Source organism: Neoarius graeffei, chromosome 27 (genome assembly GCF_027579695.1).
Source record: "Neoarius graeffei isolate fNeoGra1 chromosome 27, fNeoGra1.pri, whole genome shotgun sequence".
In the NCBI taxonomy this organism is placed as follows: domain Eukaryota; kingdom Metazoa; phylum Chordata; class Actinopteri; order Siluriformes; family Ariidae; genus Neoarius; species Neoarius graeffei.
Genome location: NC_083595.1, coordinates 41,483,002 through 41,503,559, shown reverse-complemented (window position 1 = coordinate 41,503,559; position 20,558 = coordinate 41,483,002). Strand labels below are relative to the sequence as shown.

The following is a 20,558-nucleotide window of genomic DNA, read 5'->3' as shown; positions in this document are numbered from 1 at the left end:
CTCCGGGTGCTCCGGTTTCCCCCGCAGTCCAAAGACACGTGGTTAGGTTAATATGGGACGGCCTTGGGCTGAGGTGCCCTTGAGCGCGGCACCTAACTCCCAACTGCTCCCCGGGTGCTGTTAGCATGGCTGCCCACTGCTCTGGGTATGTGTGTGTGCTCACTGCTCACGTGTGCGCGCATGTGTGTGTTCACTGCTTCAGATGGGTTAAATGCAGAGAGGAAATTTCACAAGTGTGTGATGAATAAAGTTGTGCTTTCTTTCTTTTCTTTCTTGTATACTTTTCAGTATAAGCCAAGTATACTTATGTTTAACTTTTATTAAGTATATCTCTAAGTAAATAAAAAGTAAACTGAAAACATACTCTCATTTTTAGTTTAAAAGAAGTACACTAGAAGCACACTCGAATAAACTTCTTTTTTGTAAGGGATATTACTGTCGATTAACTTCCTGCTGATCCGTTGTTAATCATTTGCATCAAATTTATGTATAGAAATATAAAACCGAGTAGGTTTTAGGGTTAATTTGTGGAGCGAGAGACAGTGGAAAACAATAAAGCAGTGAAACTTCTAGAGAATATCTATTTATGGCACGTTATAGAATGTTTACAGATGTGTGTAAAGATAATGAATTTGAAACCGAAACTTGTCACGCATCGCTTTTTCATTCTACCTTGCCTAATTATGTACGCATCTGCTTTAAGAAGTAATTTGTTATTTTGTGTTGTTATGCTCTAGAATGATGTGGAACTGGAGATGTGTAATCAAAGCGTTAAAAATGGCAGAGAGGACTTAATGCCAATGGTAAGACAAAACTCAAACTCCTCTCTAATGTATATGAAATTGCATTCTCATGCTTCACAAATTAAAGCATTGGATTCTCACAAGACTCATGGTTAGCCATTGCATCATGCAGTCACATCGAATGCATTACACCGTCACCACTTCTTCTCAGCACTGAAAAACCACAGATAAACAAAAAAATCAAATGACCGTCAATAAACTGTGAATGTCACGGAGTCATGTGAATGAGCTTTTGTTGTCTCCTCTGCTTTTTCAACTTTTTTTTTTTCCCTCCCAGCTAAGCTCGCCTTATACTGCTGTGCGATCATTTGACTGCATACTTGTTGCACATGAAGTTGAAAATCAAGATGATCCGAGATTCAGAAAGCAGGAATTCTATATCAACGAGCTCAAATCAAAAAATCTGAACGTGACAGTGAGTTCTTGGTCACAATCTAACAGAGGTCAAGAAATGTTTTAAGCCCAGTTTTATGCACTTGTCCTCACTCTGCATATACAGAAAATCCACCACGATGATAAGATATTCTACGGCATCCGTGCCTCTGAGGAACTCTTCAATAAGTATAAGTACCTGCTCAAGGTGTCTGATTCTTGTAACTGGAGTGCTGAAGATGGAGGCAATATCCAAGACACTACAAGGTGAATAAGAAACCTTGTCTATATCATTTGTTGTATTCCAGTATTCGACTGGAAAAGTTTATGTCGATTAATTTTATATACACAACCTCATGCTATATACTGATTCCACTTTATCCAGAATCAGGATTGTCTTTTTCATCCTACACCAGACGTTTATTAGGACTGGAGGTGAGTAAACTGCCTGTCACTTCCCTTCTTCTTGAAATTCTCTGATTTTCATTTTTGATGCACAAACTGTTGTAATACATTTAAGTTATTTCTCAAAATCGAGTCGTACATGAGCTGATAGCCAGCGAGGCACATTGCACCGAGTTGGTTATAAGCTGTGTACAATGAGATTGAGTGGAATAACTGTTTTATTCTATCCACATTCACTGGATTTCGAGAAACGGAGCATTTTTATTTTTTGCAAATTCAACAAATTTTAATGCTTAAAAATGAAGAATGTAAACAAACTGGCGAAATGACAGTAGCTGTAATAATTTTTGAAAAATAAAAAAAGATATGTTCTTACCATCAAATACTTTTATTCCATATTTTGTTACTTTTTTGTATTTTGGGTTTTCTTTTTCTTTTTCTTTCTTTCTTTAGCAAAAAAGCTATACAGTACAACAAAGACAATAGACAAAGACAACAGTGCACAAACAATGAATACAAGATGTGCAATGAACCAAGGGAAGAGGTAGATTTTCAAAAGTGCAAATTAAATCCTTAAGTGATTTATATAATAATATCAGTGATTTTGCATTTGTACACTGATATGTATCAGGTTTTTTTTGTATTACCATTTTCTATACCGCTGAACAATACTGAAGACACCAAAACTTTGAAACAACATAGGGAACACACATGGAACTATGTGACCATTCAAAAAAAACCACAGGCTACAGGAATGACAGATCGCATAAGAAACAAGGGGATACAAAAAATTAGAACAACCGGGACAAGAGAAACAAAAGAGCAATGATAACCTACACCTTTTATGAATTTTTTTGGGGGGGGTTGTTTTCGAGTAGAGCTTTTATTTCGTCCTCGGTTGGTTCAGCAACATGCTCCGCTATTTTGTTTTTCTCTACTCACAGTATATGAGCTGATAGCCTAGTAATAGAGTAGCCAATCAGAGCGCAAGATTGCTCATATCCAGTGAATGTGGATAGAATAAATGCAATTATTCCTTACTGGAATCCATATAGACACACACTTAGAAAAAACAGGTTCTATAAAGGTCCTTCAAAAAGTTTTTTAAAAACTTTTATACATTTTTATACTTTTTTTAAAAAACTTTTATACATTAAACACTATGCATAGTGGATCATTTATACAATGTTTCAAGAAAGGCTCAAAAGGCAATTCTTTAAGAAATATTACTAAAGCCATTAGATGTCTGTTTCAATCCTAATGCATAAATTTCACTGCAATTGGTTGGTCACACTTAAAATAGTCCCTGTTTATCATTTGGCAATATTGGTCCCAAAATAAAGAAATAAATTTGTAAGAACATTATCACAAGTCTAACGTGACAAAAGCTAACGCTGCACACTAAAATTGCACTCTGATCACATAAATAGTCAGTTTATGAAGAAGACACTTTTTGACCTCCATGTTAATCAGTTGATTTTAATCCTTCTGAACACACCCAGAGGGCTTTGGGGATCTTATGGAGCATAATGTGTTCGAGACCTTGTTTTGCCTCCATGAGGTAAAACCTTATTTGTTCTCTTTTTTTCATTGTTGTTGTTTTGTTCAGTAGCTCAGTTATTTGAGCTGATTGATTTAAGCTCTAAAATATGAACCCTATTATATTATCGATAGAGTACCCAGCAAGAGTATCTGAAGAGGAAGTGGGCCAAATGGACGGCTTTAAAACATCTAGTCAGCCAACCTGTTGATGATATTAAGTAAGGCCTGCTCTGTTGTTCTTTTTAGAGATCCATATGTGTCGCGCCACAGGATTTTTGTACCAGATGCTCTGTTTACATAATGCGTAGAAATTGCATTGAAAAGCGTGCAATATTTTGCACCGTTTTCACTGGCTGATCCAGTAACTATCAACAAATAATCACTTCAATAGCACCCCTACGGCGTATATTTGCCACTCTTAACATCATCCATGACTGAGACAAGTATAGATCTTCCTTCTGCCATAAAATCAGCGAATGACATTTTGTGAAAATGTGTCGATTATGCAAGCACGGTTTTCGTGCAACATTCGCTTGGCGGTGCTAATAGTTCACCACGTGTTTTCTTGACCTTCCGAGCAGCATTTTGTGGTCTATTGCTCAACCAATCAGGGAGATTCACCAATAACAGTCTCTACAGTCGAGATTGTCTCCTGATGGATTCACAAGGTTCTGTATCATCTGTAGTCAGTGCCTGGAAAGCGGACCATTTTGGGTTGCGTGCACATGATTTCATGTCAGATTTACAGTAAATTCCTTCGGTCCAATTTCGCTTTGGTTTGTATTTCCTGCATACAGTGGCTTGGTAGTTTAATGCAGCAGGTATGACTCAAAATCCGTAATCTGAGCATCTGGTATGAAAATCCGGTGGACTGACGCACATCTACCTCTAATTTCTATTCGTTATTTGTATTTTTTTTTGTACTATTACTTGTGTTGTGAATTAATATTGCCTTACTGGAAATGTGGTGTTCTTGCAGGAACTATTTCGGTGAGAAGGTAGCATTGTATTTTCTATGGCTTGGCTGGTACACACGCTTGCTGATCCCTGCTGCCGTTATTGGAATAATTGTGTTCCTTTATGGCTTGGCTTTCTTTGATTCAAACACCCTCATGTGAGTGAGTCAAAATGCTAACTGGCATGTGTGTGGTGTGTGAGTGCATACTGTATATTATATGCCAAAGTGAATGAACAACTTAGGTGGTTGTTGTTGTGCTTTTCTTAAAGCACTGAAGGGTTAATTATATCTCATTGTCTCGAATTATGTCACAGATTTGGTTCATGTTTTGACATGACGTGTGTGTGTTCTAGAAAGGAAGTCTGTGAGTCAAATGTCACCATGTGCCCAATATGTGACAAAAGGTGCAAAGTGTGGAAACTGTCAGACACCTGTTTTTATGCGAAGGTAATAAAATAAGAGCTTAAAAACACTGGTTTGTTAAAGGAAAACGCTAAAATTCTGTATGTCATCTGCTCTCATTTTTTTTAGTTGAGCCATCTGTTTGACAATGAAGGAACTATGGCCTTTGCAATGTTTATGGCTGTTTGGGGTATGTATCATTCTCTGGCCATCTCTAAAACAAATATATCCAGACCATATGGATGCCTGATGATTTATTGTATTATGATTGAATTAGCCACTCTGTTTCTGGAGCTGTGGAAGAGGCATCGATCGCTATACGTCTCCAGGTGGAAGTGTTTTGACTGGTGTGAAGATGAGGTGGAATATTCTTTAATTTGATAAAAATATTTACCCATACCAGTCTATTTTTTTATTAATATATTTCTTGTAGCAGAAAGTACCAGCAACTCGTACCACAATTAAATGATTTGCCAAAAGCAGTTCTCCTGGATTTGATTAAAGATGTGTTTTTGTCCATAGGAGGAACTGATCCTGGATATTGTAAATGATCCAAATTGTAATATCAAGGAGTATAAACACTCATACCTACAGAGCACTCTCGTTCTTCTGCTGTTCACGTTGGTGGTAAGGCGTTCAATTTACCACATCGCTGATAGTCCCTTTGTTGATTTTGTTCCTGGGAATGAATGGATGCGTGTTTTAATGATTAACAAGCCTCACCTCAAACATTGCCCTAAACCCTGTGGTCGTTTTTCACATCTGTAAACCTGATAAATGTGAACCCATGGTGCTCTAGTTTTTGAGCCCTCAAGGCACATGGGAGTAAAAACAGAATTTGTATCTCTGCACCATTACAAACCTGATGTGTCACGACCCAATTAAATACTTGTGATTATGGATGAAATGTTTAATTTTCCATTCAAATATAAATAATATTCAGTGTCATTTTGGCAGTTTCTTTACGGTGACCGAAATCACACAAGATCATGTCAACAATTTCTAAACAAGTACATCAGCTACTTCTAGCCTATGGAGCACTTGCATGTGACGTCACAGCCGATCCAGATTGTGACAGACGCCATCTTGTCGGTCAAACGCCATATTCCGCCTTCTACTTCTGCTTTTACTTCTACCTTTTCTTCTGGAAAACCCTACTATATACAATTCTACTACAACGGCTGCGGCTACAAGCTCTCCCTACCTGTGCACGTTTTTTATGTTTTTTGTGTGTATTTTTGCGTGTTGTTCGTCTGTACCGGACTTCAATATCCACTACAACCGTATGGACTTACTGGACATGGGTTTCCAGCAGAAAATGACGGTTTGTAGCGATTTCCATCGCATGCACAACATTCCGGACGAGATAGCGAGACCAGCGGGGTCTCCGTGGATTGTTATCGGAGGCAAAGCGAAGGAGGCGGCGCCGGGAGCGGAAGCAAAAGCGAGGCTGCAGAGCCGGCCTATTGACTAAACTCAGAAAACAGCCACTCAAACCTCCACTGCTAAGCCTCTACCTCTCCAACGCCAGATCCATGTAAACAAGACGGACGATTTGGAATTACAGCTGGAATTACCTTATTCTATTCTATAATCGGCTGGTCAGTGCTATACTCAATACTTAAGTGACTTACCCATCCAATGAGGATTCTTGTTTACAAGATGCCACATCTGAGTCGCTGACAAATCCTGAATTTCTGTAAAGATAACTGTCCAGAGATTTATAAGCACTCAGTGCTTCACCACTGAACAGCGAGGGAAAGTTAATGAGGTAATTATACACGTCCGGGTATTCCGCTGGCAGTTCAAAATCCGGTCGTGAAAACTCCATCCGGTAAGCCATAAGGGTCACTAATCTGTAGATCGTTTATTTTAGACATATATCTAGTTATCTGTTCATTAGAAAAATGAGCCGTGTAGTCCGTCGGTTGAAATTGATCCATTCTGTACACGAGTGCAGCAGTATTCAGCAGTGTTTTTGACCAACAAGATGGCGGTTGTGTACTTTCCGGTCATGTGACTGCAAGATCTCTATTCACTCACTCTGTATCAAATGATGTAGCTTAGCGGCAAATAGTTTGCAATCAGTTACTAAAGATTTTTGTTCCGCATGAGTTGCAACCCTAAGTAAATTGAGACATATTCTCAAAGTTATCTGCTTTCAAATCCTTTTGCTCTGAATGGTCTGAGCATATCACAAGGCCTTTTATGATAAAACACCACTGTTGAGTTGCCAAACAGTCCATTAAGAGCTCATAGAGAGTACTGTTGAACACCTTTTTGGAATGTCAAATAAGAAATTGGATTAACATGTAGTCTTAAGGATCTTGGAGCTATGCACAAGTAAGCACAGCAAGACTTTTTGTGCCCCTTGGACAGTAAGGACAGTAACTGATCATCAGCCCTATGTTCTGTCTTTTTCACTGCATGTAGCTGATGGTGATCATAGGCCTAGCACATGCTCTGGTGATTTGTCGTGTGGTGTCTGCCATGCTCCTATCAAATGCCGAGTGGGAGTTTCTGAGCGAAAATGCCACCCTAATTTCCATGACTTTGGGAGCAGTGCTGCACTACCTCACTATACAGGTTATGACTCGGGTAAGGACTGCAATCTGGAACTACATTTACAAAGTCTCAGAGTAATATTCTATTTATAGATGGGATTAGCATCCATGCATAGTGAGGTCAAATAGGTGGCCAGGGATGTATATTTCCACATTTTCTAGTGTGAACAATAAACAGTCCCATTACATCCCTGGGGCGGCACGGTGGTGTAGTGGTTAGCGCTGTCGCCTCACAGCAAGAAGGTCCGGGTTCGAGCCCCGTGGCTGGCGAGGGCCTTTCTGTGTGGAGTTTGCATGTTCTCCCCGTGTCCGCGTGGGTTTCCTCCGGGTGCTCCGGTTTCCCCCACAGTCCAAAGACATGCAGGTTAGGTTAACTGGTGACTCTAAATTGACCGTAGGTGTGAATGTGAGTGTGAATGGTTGTTTGTCTGTGTGTCAGCCCTGTGATGACCTGGTGACTTGTCCAGGGTGTACCCCGCCTTTCGCCCGTAGTCAGCTGGGATAGGCTCCAGCTTGCCTGCGACCCTGTAGAACAGGATAAAGCGGCTAGAGATAATGAGATGAGATGAGATTACATCCCTAAACACGAGGATAAAAATTGTCCTCAAGTGAAAGTATGTTTACTTTAAAAAATGTTTAATTAAAAGTAAAAGCTATCATCCAAACAACAAACTGGGTAAGAGTAGGAAAGTATCCAAGTAGCATGGTACTCGCTATAAACATTCATCAACTTAGCAAAGATAATCCACCTGTTCAGTATGTGTTTTTAGAAATGGGAAGAAACATGGACAGTACCACAAGCACATGATCAAACCGAGGAGCCTGGAGCTGTGATGCGGCCACAATAATTTTACATAATCAAAATTGCTAGGAATTAAAAGTAATTATTTTGTAATTCTAATGGCGAACTGTTACTATTTGAGCTGGGACTTGAGCTCAACCAAAATTTAGTCGGACACACCAAAAAAGCAACAGGGCAAAGGATTTTGCAAGGGATTAGCGGCAGGCTGCCAGGTAGCTCTGTGGTGTGTAGCTGTCAAAGTAACTAAGTAAATTACATAGGGATAGGGATACTTAAGTCTGAGTGAAAAATACTGTGTCGAGCATACGTGGAAAAAGAGTCTGGAGACAGAAATCTTAGTTTCTTGGTCGTTAGCCTGTGCTACTTGCTCTCGATAGCACTGGCTTGACCACTTTATTAGCATTCAGTAACACTACTGATGAACGCTACACCGGCTGGGAGGTTACTTCACTGCTGCGCTGACGGTTCCGACTCATGGGTAACCTCGTATTGGCCTTTGAGAAGGCTGAGGGCAATAAATTTTTGGTCCCTCCCACTAATAAATAAAAATCTGATTGGTTAATTAATCTCTCACTTCCTACATAAACATATACTGCCATGGTCTTTTGTCCCAGCAATGACGTCCTAACCAATGAGTGAGCCAGCTCTAAACTCTTTTCAGCCTAGAGACAAAAAGCAAAAAAAATCTCATTGGATAAGTCTGTTTTAATGTTTTCAGGACAGTAACCTTTTCATTTCTGAAACAATTTTGTTAGAAAATGAGGCCAAATTGGAAGAGAATAATTATAATGAGATTATGAAAGAATGAAAGCAATTAAAGAATGAAAGAAATGAAATATAACCTTTGAAATGCTGATAGGCGGCACGGTGGTGTAGTGGTTAGCGCTGTCACCTCACAGCAAGAAGGTCCGGTTTCGAGCCCCCTGGCCAGCGAGGGCCTTTCTGTGCGGAGTTTGCATGTTCTCCCCGTGTCTGTGTGGGTTTCCTCCGGGTGCTCCGGTTTCCCCCACAGTTCAAAGACATGCAGGTTAGGTTAACTGGTGACTCTAAATTGACCGTAGGTGTGAATGTGAGTGTGAATGGTTGTCTGTGTCTGTGTGTCAGCCCTGTGATGACCTGGCGACTTGTCCAGGGTGTACCCTGCCTTTCGCCTGTTGTCAGCTGGGATAGGCTCCAGCTTGCCTGCGACCCTGTAGAACAGGATAAAGCGGCTAGAGATAATGAGAACGGGATGAGGGAGAAATGCTGATATGTTTGGGCCTTCTTTGAAGGCCTAGAAGGCCCGGATGGTTCCCCTATGTTTGAGTTGTGTGTGTGAAGAAAATGGCTGAATGTAACAAAGTAGAATTAAAACTGGCCTGATGAAAAAATTTCAGTGTAGTACAGTATGTTAATCTGTGCCTTTGCCAAAAACACTGAAGGTCCATTTAGTGATATTTATGAAATCACCTCATGTGGTCACGTAAAACGCATTCAAGACATGTCTGATGTGAATGTCTCTCTGTCTCTTGTGATCTACTTGTGACCAGATTTTAATGTGTAGTTTAAGGAGTGGCAAAATTAGAATCAGCTCTGTCCTAGATCAGTCAGTGTTGCCAACTCTGGGGTATAAACCTGCTTGCAAATAATGCAGTAATAATAAATACCGGGAACATTTATCTAATTACAGTGTAGTCTACTTGAGTACCTTTTATAATAGTTAATGCCTGTAGACTATAGTCATTGTCATGTGACTCTAGTTTCATGACCTCAGTGTGACTCACAGATACAGATTTACCGTAAATGCTGGGGTATTTTCCATTATTCAGTTGAACATGTAAAGTTCTACAATTCAGATGGCAACAAGTTATTATTGCTCTTCTAAATATATTTAAACATGCTTATGAATATCCAAATTATGTCATGTTTGAACTTGAGAGAAACTGATCTCACCAGTTGGTCCAGTTCATGTATTTTCTTATCATGTACCTTTCTGTCTTGCTTAAATTAAAATCAGCAATTCAAGAGGATGGTCACTAAATGGTGTCACGGCTTCTTTTTTTTTTTCAGGTGAACAGAGCTGTGGCGTTTAAGCTGTGTAAACTAGGTAGGTATAATGTAATGTATCATTATATTACAGGCATTTAGCAGACGCTCTTATCCAGAGCAACATACGGTACAATATACCCAGAGCAGCCTCATTCCTGCTGGTCCAGGGAATCAAACCAGCAACCATTTGGTGCCAAAGCTGCTTCTCTAACCATTAGGCCATGACTTCTCCATGGATTGTCATTTGCTAAATGTTATAAGTAGAGCCAAATGACTCAGAGACACAAGTTGAACAGGTTTCTTCAGTGAGGTGTGCATCGTTGGGTATTTCTTTTTCTTTTTTTGTAGCATGTTTATTGCGCATCAACAATACAGACCTACAGATTGAAAACAGGGAAAAAAATCCCTACATGAAATACAGAATGCTCATATTTTCAGTTTTGCATTTTTCAGAACCCCCCCCCCCCCCCCCCCCCCCCAAAAAAAAAAAAAACAGGACAAGAACGCACAAACAGGGGAAATTTAAAAAAAAAAAAAAAAAGTTGCAATGCTCAAGGACTCAGATATCTGGCTCCTCAGGTGTAATATTTAGTGAGTCTATAATGGACAGCAAGGGGTTCCAGGTTCTATCAAAGTTCCTCAGAGAGCCTTTGAGAGAAAACCTTAGCCTCTCCAACTTTAAGCTGAATAGGACTTCCGTGACCCATCGGCTATAGGATGGGGGTCAGGTGTGTTTCCACTTAAGGAAAATTAAACGCCTGGCCAGTAGAGTACAGAAAGCCATACTGTGTTGTGCTTCAGCTGATAAAGTATTGGTGTGTGGAATACCAAAAAGGTCAGGGAGGGGATGGGGGTCGGCCGCAACATTGTAGGCCATGTGAAGGGTATCAAATATCTCATCTCATCTCATTATCTCTAGCCGCTTTATCCTGTTCTACAGGGTCGCAGGCAAGCTGGAGCCTATCCCAGCTGACTACGGGCGAAAGGCGGGGTTCACCCTGGACAAGTCGCCAGGTCATCACAGGGCTGACACATAGACACAGACAACCATTCACACTCACATTCACACCTACGGTCAATTTAGAGTCACCAGTTAACCTAACCTGCATGTCTTTGGACTGTGGGGGAAACCGGAGCACCCGGAGGAAACCCACGCGGACACGGGGAGAACATGCAAACTCCGCACAGAAAGGCCCTCGCCGGCCACGGGGCTCGAACCCGGACCTTCTTGCTGTGAGGCGACAGCGCTAACCACTACACCACCGTGCCGCCCCGGGTATCAAATATTTTAGACCAAAAGTCTATCAGTTTTGGACATGACCAAAACATGTGCATGAGATCGGCAGGGGACTGGTTGCATCTATTACAAGTGTCTGCAACATTGGGATAGATTTCTGACAATCTATGATTAATGTAGTAGATTCTATGTATGAGTTTACATTGGATTAGCCCATGTCGGGCGCAGATAGAGGAATTGTGCACTAACTCAAGAATGTTGTCCCATTGGTCCGGTTCAAGATTTAGCCCTAGATCTTGTTCCCATAGTTATTTGTTTGTTGTGGGAAGACTGAAGTAATGGAGTCCAAGGCACTAAAAATATGTGAAATATTCCCTCTCTGCTGTGATGACCTGGCAACTTGTCCAGGGTGTACCCCGCCTTTCGCCTGTAGTCAGCTGGGATAGGCTCCAGCTTGCCTGCGACCCTGTAGAACAGGATAAAAAGCAGCTAGAGATGATGAGATGAGGTCAGTAAAGGACATGAAAGTACCATTGTCATAAAGATCATTAACAGAAGTTATGCCACTCTCAGACCAAAATTGAAAGGCAGAGTCCATAACTGATGGTTTAAAATTGTGGTTGTGCAACACTGGAGCATAAATAGAGCAGTCTTGCAGGCCAAAATGCTTCCTGAATTGCAACCGGATTTTGAGCGACTGGTTGACTACTTGATTAATGCTTACATCAGTGGTTGACACAGAGTGAAGAGCACAGCCACGCCCTCAGTGAGGTCTGAGATGAAGAAATTTCAATTTGGACCCAGGCTGGCTGATTGGTGATGACTTTGTCAGTCCAGTATAACAATTTATGAATGTTAGCTGCCCAGTAGTAGTGCAAAAAATTGGGGAGAGCAAGACCCCCTACCCATTTAGGGAGCTGCAATATCTTTTTTTTTTTTTTTGCATGCGCACAGGTTTACTGGGCCAAATAAATTTTGATACTGATTTGTCCAACTTGGCAAAGAACTTTTTTGAGGTGAGTACAGAAATATGTTGAAAAAGGTAAAGGAACTTTGGCAGAACAGTCATTTTGATGAGGTTCACCCTGCCAGCTAAAGACAAGGGTAAAGTTGACCATCTGGCAAAGTCCTCCTCAACTTTACCAAGTAAGGGAACAAAATTTTTGTTGAAAATGTCAGCTAGGGTCCTGGTGCTAAATATGCCCGAGTATTTAAAACCTTTATCCGCTCTTTTAAAAGGAGCTATATTATCTGGAAGGTCCCCAACTAAGTTGTTTATTGCAAATAACTCACTTTTTTTTATTTAGATATTTTTTTTTGGGGGGGGCTTTTTGCACCTTTATTGGATAGGACAGTGTAGAGACAGGAAATGAGCGGGAGAGAGACGGGAAGGGATCGGGAAATGACCTCGGGCCGGAATCGAACCCGGGTTGCCCACATTCATGGTATGGCGCCTTAACCACCTGAGCCACGACGCCCCCAACAAATAACTCACTTTTTCCAAAATTGAGTTTATAGCCAGACAGTTGGCATCGTTGGGTATTTCTTTACATAACTTCATCATGTCCTGTAGCTTGACACTTTTATCAAGCGCAACATTTTTTCCCAATTTAAAAAAAAAATCAAGTGCATTGTCCCCCTACAAACACTTGTTTCAAAATTATTGGCACCCAAGGATTAAATATTAAGCCTCCCATGGAAAGGACAATAGAAAAATATTCTAAGCTTTATGCACATGGCCTTACCTTTTTTAATTCACTCACAGGTTTTCATTAGGGTTCTAATTTGGAGACTAAAATGCTCATTGCAAAACAGATTTTGCAATTATTTTGATATCGATTTGCATGTTTGCATTCATTGACTTTATGAAATTTTTGAAACATTTTTTTAAAATTCTGACCCTGATTTGCCTTAATCGCATATTTATCTTTTAATTGTATTTAATATCTATTATCTCGCATGGAGTTAAACAGTCATCTGCTTTTTTGGTTTTCCCCATACTGTGGGGTGTTTATTTATAGGTTGGTTCATGTGTATGTGGTCAAAGGTAACAAGGTTCTTGGAGAATGTAAGACATTAAAATGAATATTTCCAAGGATATTCATTTGAGTTGAATGCGCGCGCTCTCTCTCTCTCTCTCTCATTCATATATATTTATTTATTTTATACTTATGTGCAAAATAATAGCAGTGTGTTTAAAACAACTGAGAAAAAGCTCAATCCTCATAATAGCATTTATTTCCATATACACAAAGGCACTGGGAGCACTGCACATTCAATTCCAAATTAAAACATGAACAAAATATCAATTTTAAACTGAAAATGAAGAAAAAAGAATAATAGGCTGTTCAAAAAAATAGCAGTGTCTGCATTTTCATTTACAAACTCGAATGTTTACAGTATGAACTGAAATTTGTTTACAGATTGAGCTTTTCTGTTAATCACTGAACTAATATTGAGTTGTAGAACCTTTATTTCTGATAACTGCTTTACATCTGTGTGGCATGGAGTCAACTAACATCCAACACCTGCGAAGAGATATTCCAGCCCAAGCTGACGGGACTACATTCCACAGTTCTTCTGCATTCTTGGGTTTTGCATCAAAAGCAGCATTTTTTTTATGTCTCTCCACAAATTCTCAATCGGATTGAGGTCTGGAGATTGGGCTGGCCACTTCATAAAATCAATCTTGTTGGTCTGGAAACAGGATGTTGCCCGCTTGCTGGTGTGTTTGGGGTCAATGTCCTGCTGAAACACCCATTTCAAGGGCATTTCTTCTTCAGCATAAGGCAACATGACCTCTTCAAGTATTCTGATATATTCAAACTGGTCCATGGTGCCTGGTATGCGATAAATGGGCCCGACTCCAAAGTACGAGAAACATCCCCAAACCATTATGCTTGCACCTCCATGTTTTACAGTCTTCACAGTGTACTGTGGCTTGAATTCAGTGTTTATGGGTCGTCTCACAAACTGTCTGTGGCCTTTAGACCCAATAAGAACAATCTTGATCTCATCTGTCCATAGAATGTTGCACCACTTCTCTTTAGGCCAGTCAGTGTGTTCTTTGGCAAACTGTAACCTTTTCAACACATCTTTTTTTCAGCAATGGTACTTTACGAGGGTTTCTTGCAAATAGTTTGGCTTCACATAGGCGTCTTCTGATTGTTGCAGTACTCACAGGTACAGTAACTGAAGATCTTCTTTGATTTCCCTGGAGCTGATCATTGGATGCTTCTTTGCCATTCTTGTTATTCTATGATCTACGCGGATGGTAGTATTTCTTTTCCTACCACGTGTTTCGGGTTTTGTTTGCCATTTTAAAGCATTTGAGATCATTTTAGCTGAGCAGCCAATTACAGTATTTTCTGCACTTCATATTTTTTCCCCTCTCCAATCAACTTCTTGATCAAAATTCTTTCTCCTTCGGTACAATGTCTGGAACGACCCATTTTACTCACTGAGCAAGGGCTAAAACCAGCAGGTACAACATTTGCTACCCTCCTTCTTTAAATAAGGGCCATAATTGACACCTGTTTCTTCACAGAATGAATGACCTCACTAATTGAACTCCACACTGCTATTAATTTGAACACGCCCCTTTCATTAAATGAGTCAATTACACCCAATTAGCAGAGCGTATGTCGTGACTGTTGATTCCATTGGCTGCCCATTACTCAGCTACACCTATTTTTTCCCATGTTGTATTATCTTTTCTGCCAAAATCAGTAATTAAACACGTTGGTGATGTTAGACTGCTATTATTTTGCACATAACTGTGTGTGTGTGTATATATATATATATATATATATATATATATATATGTCTCTTAGAAGAAAGGGTGAAGACAGCAATAATTTTAGGGTTGACTAAATGTATTGCTCATCCATCTATTGTTTGTGTGACTGTGTATCCCTGCAGAAAAGACTCGCTCATTTGCAGCCACGGAGAGGAGCTTTACTGTGAAAATGTTCACCTTTCAGTTCTTCACTCTGTTCTCCTCGCTAATATATGTGGCCTTTTTTCTGGGCAGGTAATGACCATCATTGCAGGTTTGTTATATATCCAATTTACAGATACCGGTAGGTTTTGTCCCCCCCCAAGATATGGATTACAGAACTTTTAATATAAAATTGTCAGTCTGCAAATTAAATACAGAACTATCTTCTGTCTTATTGACCATCAGTAGTATGTGTAGCACTAAATGATCACTTGTACTTTGCTCAGGATTAATGGCTATCCAGGCAACTATGTACGAATAGGGGGAAAATGGAGACTGGAGGAGGCAAGATTTATACATTTATTAAAAAAGAATCCCATAATTTTACTGCAAAACTTCCCATTTAGATTAACAGATATACATTAATAGTATAAACAGCTGTGTGAAGCTAATGTCTTGTGTCCGTTGTGTTTTAGTGCCACCCTAGCGGTTGTCTTACTGACCTCTTCATTCAAATGGCCATCATTCTTATCCTCAAACAAACCATCAGCAACATATTTGAGTTTGTTGGGCCGTAAGTGATTTTAACTGAACTATGAACTGTCCCACATTTTAACATGATCGTCTTATTAAGGGCGTTTGTTTCCCTGTAGGTGGCTTAAGCTTTTTTTAAAAAAGGCAACATTTCAGAAAGACCTGGAGAAGTGTGGTCACTGCACTACGTCAAAATGTCAAGAAAATGGTCCTGGTATTGAGCGCTGCGATGTCTGCAATCTCAAGGATTGGCTGAAGAACTACCATCTGAATACTATCCATGCCTTCAGTTTATTTAATGAGTTCTTAGAAATGGGTAGGTGTGTTTGAACAGAAAACAACAAGGGGAAAAAAAAAGCTGTGCCATCAGGAGATAAAGTTCAAATCCCGATGATTGATAGCATAGCTACCTGTGGTAGGGAGCAAAGGGAATAAAGCATGAGCAGCAGTTTGAAAAGATGCGGTTGGGTGGCTTCAGTTGTCTCAAAGGAAGCATCAGGCTTTCACCCTCCCTGGTTGGTAGTTGTCGTATGATCAGGGAGAGCTGGGTGGGAATTGGCAGGTGACTAAATTAGGGGAAAATAGGGGAAGGAAGTTTGTCAGTTCTGTCTATCATGTTACCTTTGTGTTATTACAGTCTCTATTAGGTCATGTGTACTGTGGCCCATTTCAATTGAGCACGCTTTCTCCCCCCAATTCTCTCCTCTCCTGTAGTTATCCAGTTCAGTTTCACAACCATCTTTGTAGCAGCATTTCCCCTGGCTCCACTTCTTGCTCTCATCAACAACATATTTGAGATCAGACTGGATGCTATTAAACTGTTGCGCTTGGAGCGCCGCCTGGTGCCTAAGAAAACAAATGACATTGGTGAGATGTACTTACTTGCACCTTTGCATGTAGAAGAAGCCTTTGTTTATCATGTAATTATTTTAAAAGAATACTCAGAATATCAGCAAGGTTTGCAAATATATTCTACCTTGTTACCTTGCAGGTGTGTGGACTACAGTTTTAGAGGCAATTGGGGTGGCAGCAGTCATTGCTAATGGACTGGTAATTGGCATTTCTTCTGAATTTATTCCTCGTCTGGTTTATCGCTACCGGTTCGGACCATGTGCCAATGGGACAGCTACAGACTTGCAGTCAGTATCAGAAATCGGATCCATTGCCTTATATTTATGTCAAGCTATATGCAAAGCTTGATCTGTGGAATTAATAATAATAATAATAATATACACTACCGTTCAAAAGTTTGGGGTCACCCAGACAGTTGTGTTTTCCATGAAAAGCCACACTTTTATTTCCCACCATAAGTTGTAAAATGAATAGAAAATATAGTCAAGACATTTTTCTGGCCATTTTGAGCATTTAATCGACCCCACAAATGTGATGCTCCAGAAACGCAATCTGCTCAAAGGAAGGTCAGTTTTATAGCTTCTCTAAAGAGCTAAACTGTTTTCAGCTGTGCTAACATGATTGTACAAGGGTTTTCTAATCATCCATTAGCCTTCTGAGGCAATGAGCAAACACATTGTACCATTAGAACACTGGAGTGAGAGTTGCTGGAAATGGGCCTCTATACACCTATGGAGATATTGCACCAAAAACCAGACATTTGCAGCTAGAATAGTCATTTACCACATTAGCAATGTATAGAGTGGATTTCTGATTAGTTTAAAGTGATCTTCATTAAAAAGAACAGTGCTTTTCTTTCAAAAATAAGGACATTTCAAAGTGACCCCAAACTTTTGAACGGTAGTGTACACTAATCTGTGTTGTAGGCTTGATATTTAAGTGCTTGAAAAGTCTGTAGAAAAATAGCTAAGCGCTTTTATGTAAATGTTGTCTTCATCAGGTGTATGGCAGGCTACACTGACTATACCCTCAGCACCGCGTACTTGTCTGATGCAGATGTGCATAACGACTTCACCTACGAGCAGATGGTGAATGAGCATGGAGTAAATATAACTCAGTGCAGGTGAGGGTCTGCAAAATATTTACTTATATTTGTCATGGAACAGACCAAAACTTTCTCAAACCCAGCCAATGACTATATACAGTGGTGCTTGAAAGTTTGTGAACCCTTTAGAATTTTCTATATTTCTGCATAAATATGACCTAAAACATCATCAGATTTTCACACAAGTCCTAAAAGTAGATAAAGAGAAGCCAGCTAAACAAATGAGACAAAAATATTATACTTGGTCATTTATTTATTGAGGAAAATGATCCAATATTACATATCTGTGAGTGGCAAAAGTATGTGAACCTTTGCTTTCAGTATCTGGTGTGACCCCCTTGTGCAGCAATAACTGCAACTAAACGTTTGCGGTAACTGTTGATCAGTCCTGCACACCGGCTTGGAGGAATTTTAGCCCGTTCCTCCGTACAGAACAGCTTCAACTCTGGGATGTTGGTGGGTTTCCTCACATGAACTGCTCGCTTCAGGTCCTTCCACAACATTTTGATTGGATTAAGGTCAGGACTTTGACTTGGCCATTCCAAAACATTAACTTTATTCTTCTTTAACCATTCTTTGGTAGAACGACTTGTGTGCTTAGGGTCATTGTCTTGCTGCATGACCCACCTTCTCTTGAGATTCAGTTCATGGACAGACGTCCTGACATTTTTCCTTTAGAATTCACTGGTATAATTCAGAATTCATTGTTCCATCAATGATGGCAAGCCGTCCTGGCCCAGATGCAGCAAAACAGGCCCAAACCATGATACTACCACCACCATGTTTCACAGATGGGATAAGGTTCTTATGCTGGAATGCAGTGTTTTCCTTTCTCCAAACATGACGCTTCTCATTTAAACCAAAAAGTTTTATTTTGGTCTCATCCGTCCACAAAACATTTTTCCAATAGCCTTCTGGCTTGTCCACGTGATCTTTAGCAAACTGCAGACGAGCAGCAATGTTCTTTTTGGAGAGCAGTGGCTTTCTCCTTGCAACCCTGCCATGCACACCATTGTTGTTCAGTGTTCTCCTGATGGTGGACTCATGAACATTAACATTAGCCAATGTGAGAGAGGCCTTCAGTTGCTTAGGAGTTACCCTGGGGTCCTTTGTGACCTCGCCGACTATTACACGCCTTGCTTGTAGAGTGATCTTTGTTGGTCGACCACTCCTGGGGAGGGTAACAATGGTCTTGAATTTCCTCCATTTGTACACAAGCTGTCTGACTGTGGATTGGTGGAGTCCAAACTCTTTAGAGATGGTTTTGTAACCTTTGCCAGCCTGATGAGCATCAACAACGCTTTTTCTGAGGTCCTCAGAAATCTCCTTTGTCCGTGCCATGATACACTTCCACAAACGTGTTGTGAAGATCAGACTTTGATAGATCCCTGTTCTTTAAATAAAACAGGGTGCCCACTCACACCTGATTGTCATCCCATTGATTGAAAACACCTGACTCTGATTTCACCTTCAAATTAACTGCTAATCCTAGAGGTTCACATACTTTTGCCACTCACAGATATGTAATATTGGATCATTTTCCTCAATAAATAAATGACCAAGTATAATATTTTCATCTCATTTGTTTAACTGGGTTGTCTTTATCTACTTTTAGGACTTGTGTGAAAATCTGATGATGTTTTAGGACATATTTATGCAGAAATATAGAAAATTCTAAAAAGGGTTCACAAACTTTCAAGCACCACTGTATGCTGTAACAAGGGTGGAAAAAGTGAAGCCAAAATGTCTCTGAGGCCCTCTCATGACTGACTGACTGCAGTACAACTTTTAACCCCGCCCATTCCCATGTTAGTGACTGGAACACAGGCCAAACTTACATTTTAAATTAATCTCCACAAATTATTTTTAGGAATAGTGTTCGGTCATGTTTACAAAGTCAGTTGATTGATATCTCCCCCAATATGTTTCCTCATGATAAATGCATTATTTAAATAATATTGGCTGGTGTTGAGTGTTATATCAGATATATTCCATTCAGCTAGCGTAATATTGAACGAGTTGAAGATGAGTTCACCATCATGCTAGCTGAATGGAATATATCTGATATACCATGAAAAAAAAGCCAGCTAATATTTATTATAATTATACACACATTCCTTCCGGGTGTGCAACGTGTCTTTCTCTTTCAAAATTCTCTCAAAATCTTCTGTATTTAATGAAGCAAACCTGGTGGCCATGTTTGTTTACAAATTGCCACAGTCGCTCACTAGTGCAGAAGTTTTGCGTCTCCGACATGTGATGTCATGTTGCCTTGACAACCATGCAATATCGTAAACCATATTCGACGCTCATTCTCCACTCGGTAGAGTGATGTAATACACGTAGGATAAGCGATATGCAAACAATATTGCATGCTATCAAACCAAATGAATGAAACCCGCTAGAAGGGAATAGAACGCATGTTTTTATTCTATTGAAGAAGTGTTCTGTATGTATAATAATTAACAATGCCGTTTCTGGTGATGGACAGTTCTGGACATGACAAATAAGCCTCATGAACACTTTTCAATATGCACGTGAAGTCATGTCTAAGCTAGCTCATTGTACTGATATAACTAACAAATCAACATGAGTGAACAAAGTGATGGTATAAACTAAGGCAGCTAACACGAGCTAAATTTCATAATAATTGACTCTTGACTGTATGACTATAGCCAACACTCTCAGTATCTTAGTAACTCCTGTTTAAACAAATGTACAGACAGAATGAATGGAGCATAAAAGAGCACTTTTCTGTTCAGATGGGAAACTTGATTGCAGGTGTCAGTGCGAGATGAAAATCATACAGAGCAGTCCTAATTTTTTTTTTTCTTTTACAGGAGTGATGTACCAATAAAAATAAAAGTGGTACTTGTCAGAACATTTAACACACGTTTTCATAGTGTAAATTTTCTTCTAACTGGAAATGTGTCGGTGATGTTCTAAGACAATTCAGAAGTAAATAACTATTTCAGAATATTGTGAGAAAATGTAAGGATGAAAACATGGGACAG

The 20,558-nt window shown here is 39.9% G+C and overlaps 1 protein-coding gene across 2 annotated transcripts in view; it reads left to right on the top strand.

Annotated features, from left to right (window-relative positions):
• ano9b (anoctamin 9b) overlaps positions 1 to 20,558 on the top strand; it is a 36,207-nt gene that overhangs the window by 8,369 nt on the left and 7,280 nt on the right. For both annotated transcript variants that reach the window (XM_060911496.1, XM_060911497.1), the window contains exons 2-21: positions 738 to 803; positions 1,081 to 1,218; positions 1,303 to 1,442; positions 1,561 to 1,610; positions 3,083 to 3,141; positions 3,255 to 3,340; positions 4,102 to 4,236; positions 4,434 to 4,527; positions 4,612 to 4,672; positions 4,760 to 4,842; positions 5,005 to 5,109; positions 6,916 to 7,080; positions 9,898 to 9,934; positions 15,035 to 15,146; positions 15,341 to 15,398; positions 15,530 to 15,627; positions 15,707 to 15,903; positions 16,302 to 16,454; positions 16,579 to 16,726; positions 17,440 to 17,562. In XM_060911496.1, coding sequence (XP_060767479.1) covers positions 738 to 803; positions 1,081 to 1,218; positions 1,303 to 1,442; positions 1,561 to 1,610; positions 3,083 to 3,141; positions 3,255 to 3,340; positions 4,102 to 4,236; positions 4,434 to 4,527; positions 4,612 to 4,672; positions 4,760 to 4,842; positions 5,005 to 5,109; positions 6,916 to 7,080; positions 9,898 to 9,934; positions 15,035 to 15,146; positions 15,341 to 15,398; positions 15,530 to 15,627; positions 15,707 to 15,903; positions 16,302 to 16,454; positions 16,579 to 16,726; positions 17,440 to 17,562 — 2,108 coding nt within the window. The remainder of the gene's footprint in view (positions 1 to 737; positions 804 to 1,080; positions 1,219 to 1,302; positions 1,443 to 1,560; positions 1,611 to 3,082; positions 3,142 to 3,254; positions 3,341 to 4,101; positions 4,237 to 4,433; positions 4,528 to 4,611; positions 4,673 to 4,759; positions 4,843 to 5,004; positions 5,110 to 6,915; positions 7,081 to 9,897; positions 9,935 to 15,034; positions 15,147 to 15,340; positions 15,399 to 15,529; positions 15,628 to 15,706; positions 15,904 to 16,301; positions 16,455 to 16,578; positions 16,727 to 17,439; positions 17,563 to 20,558) is intronic.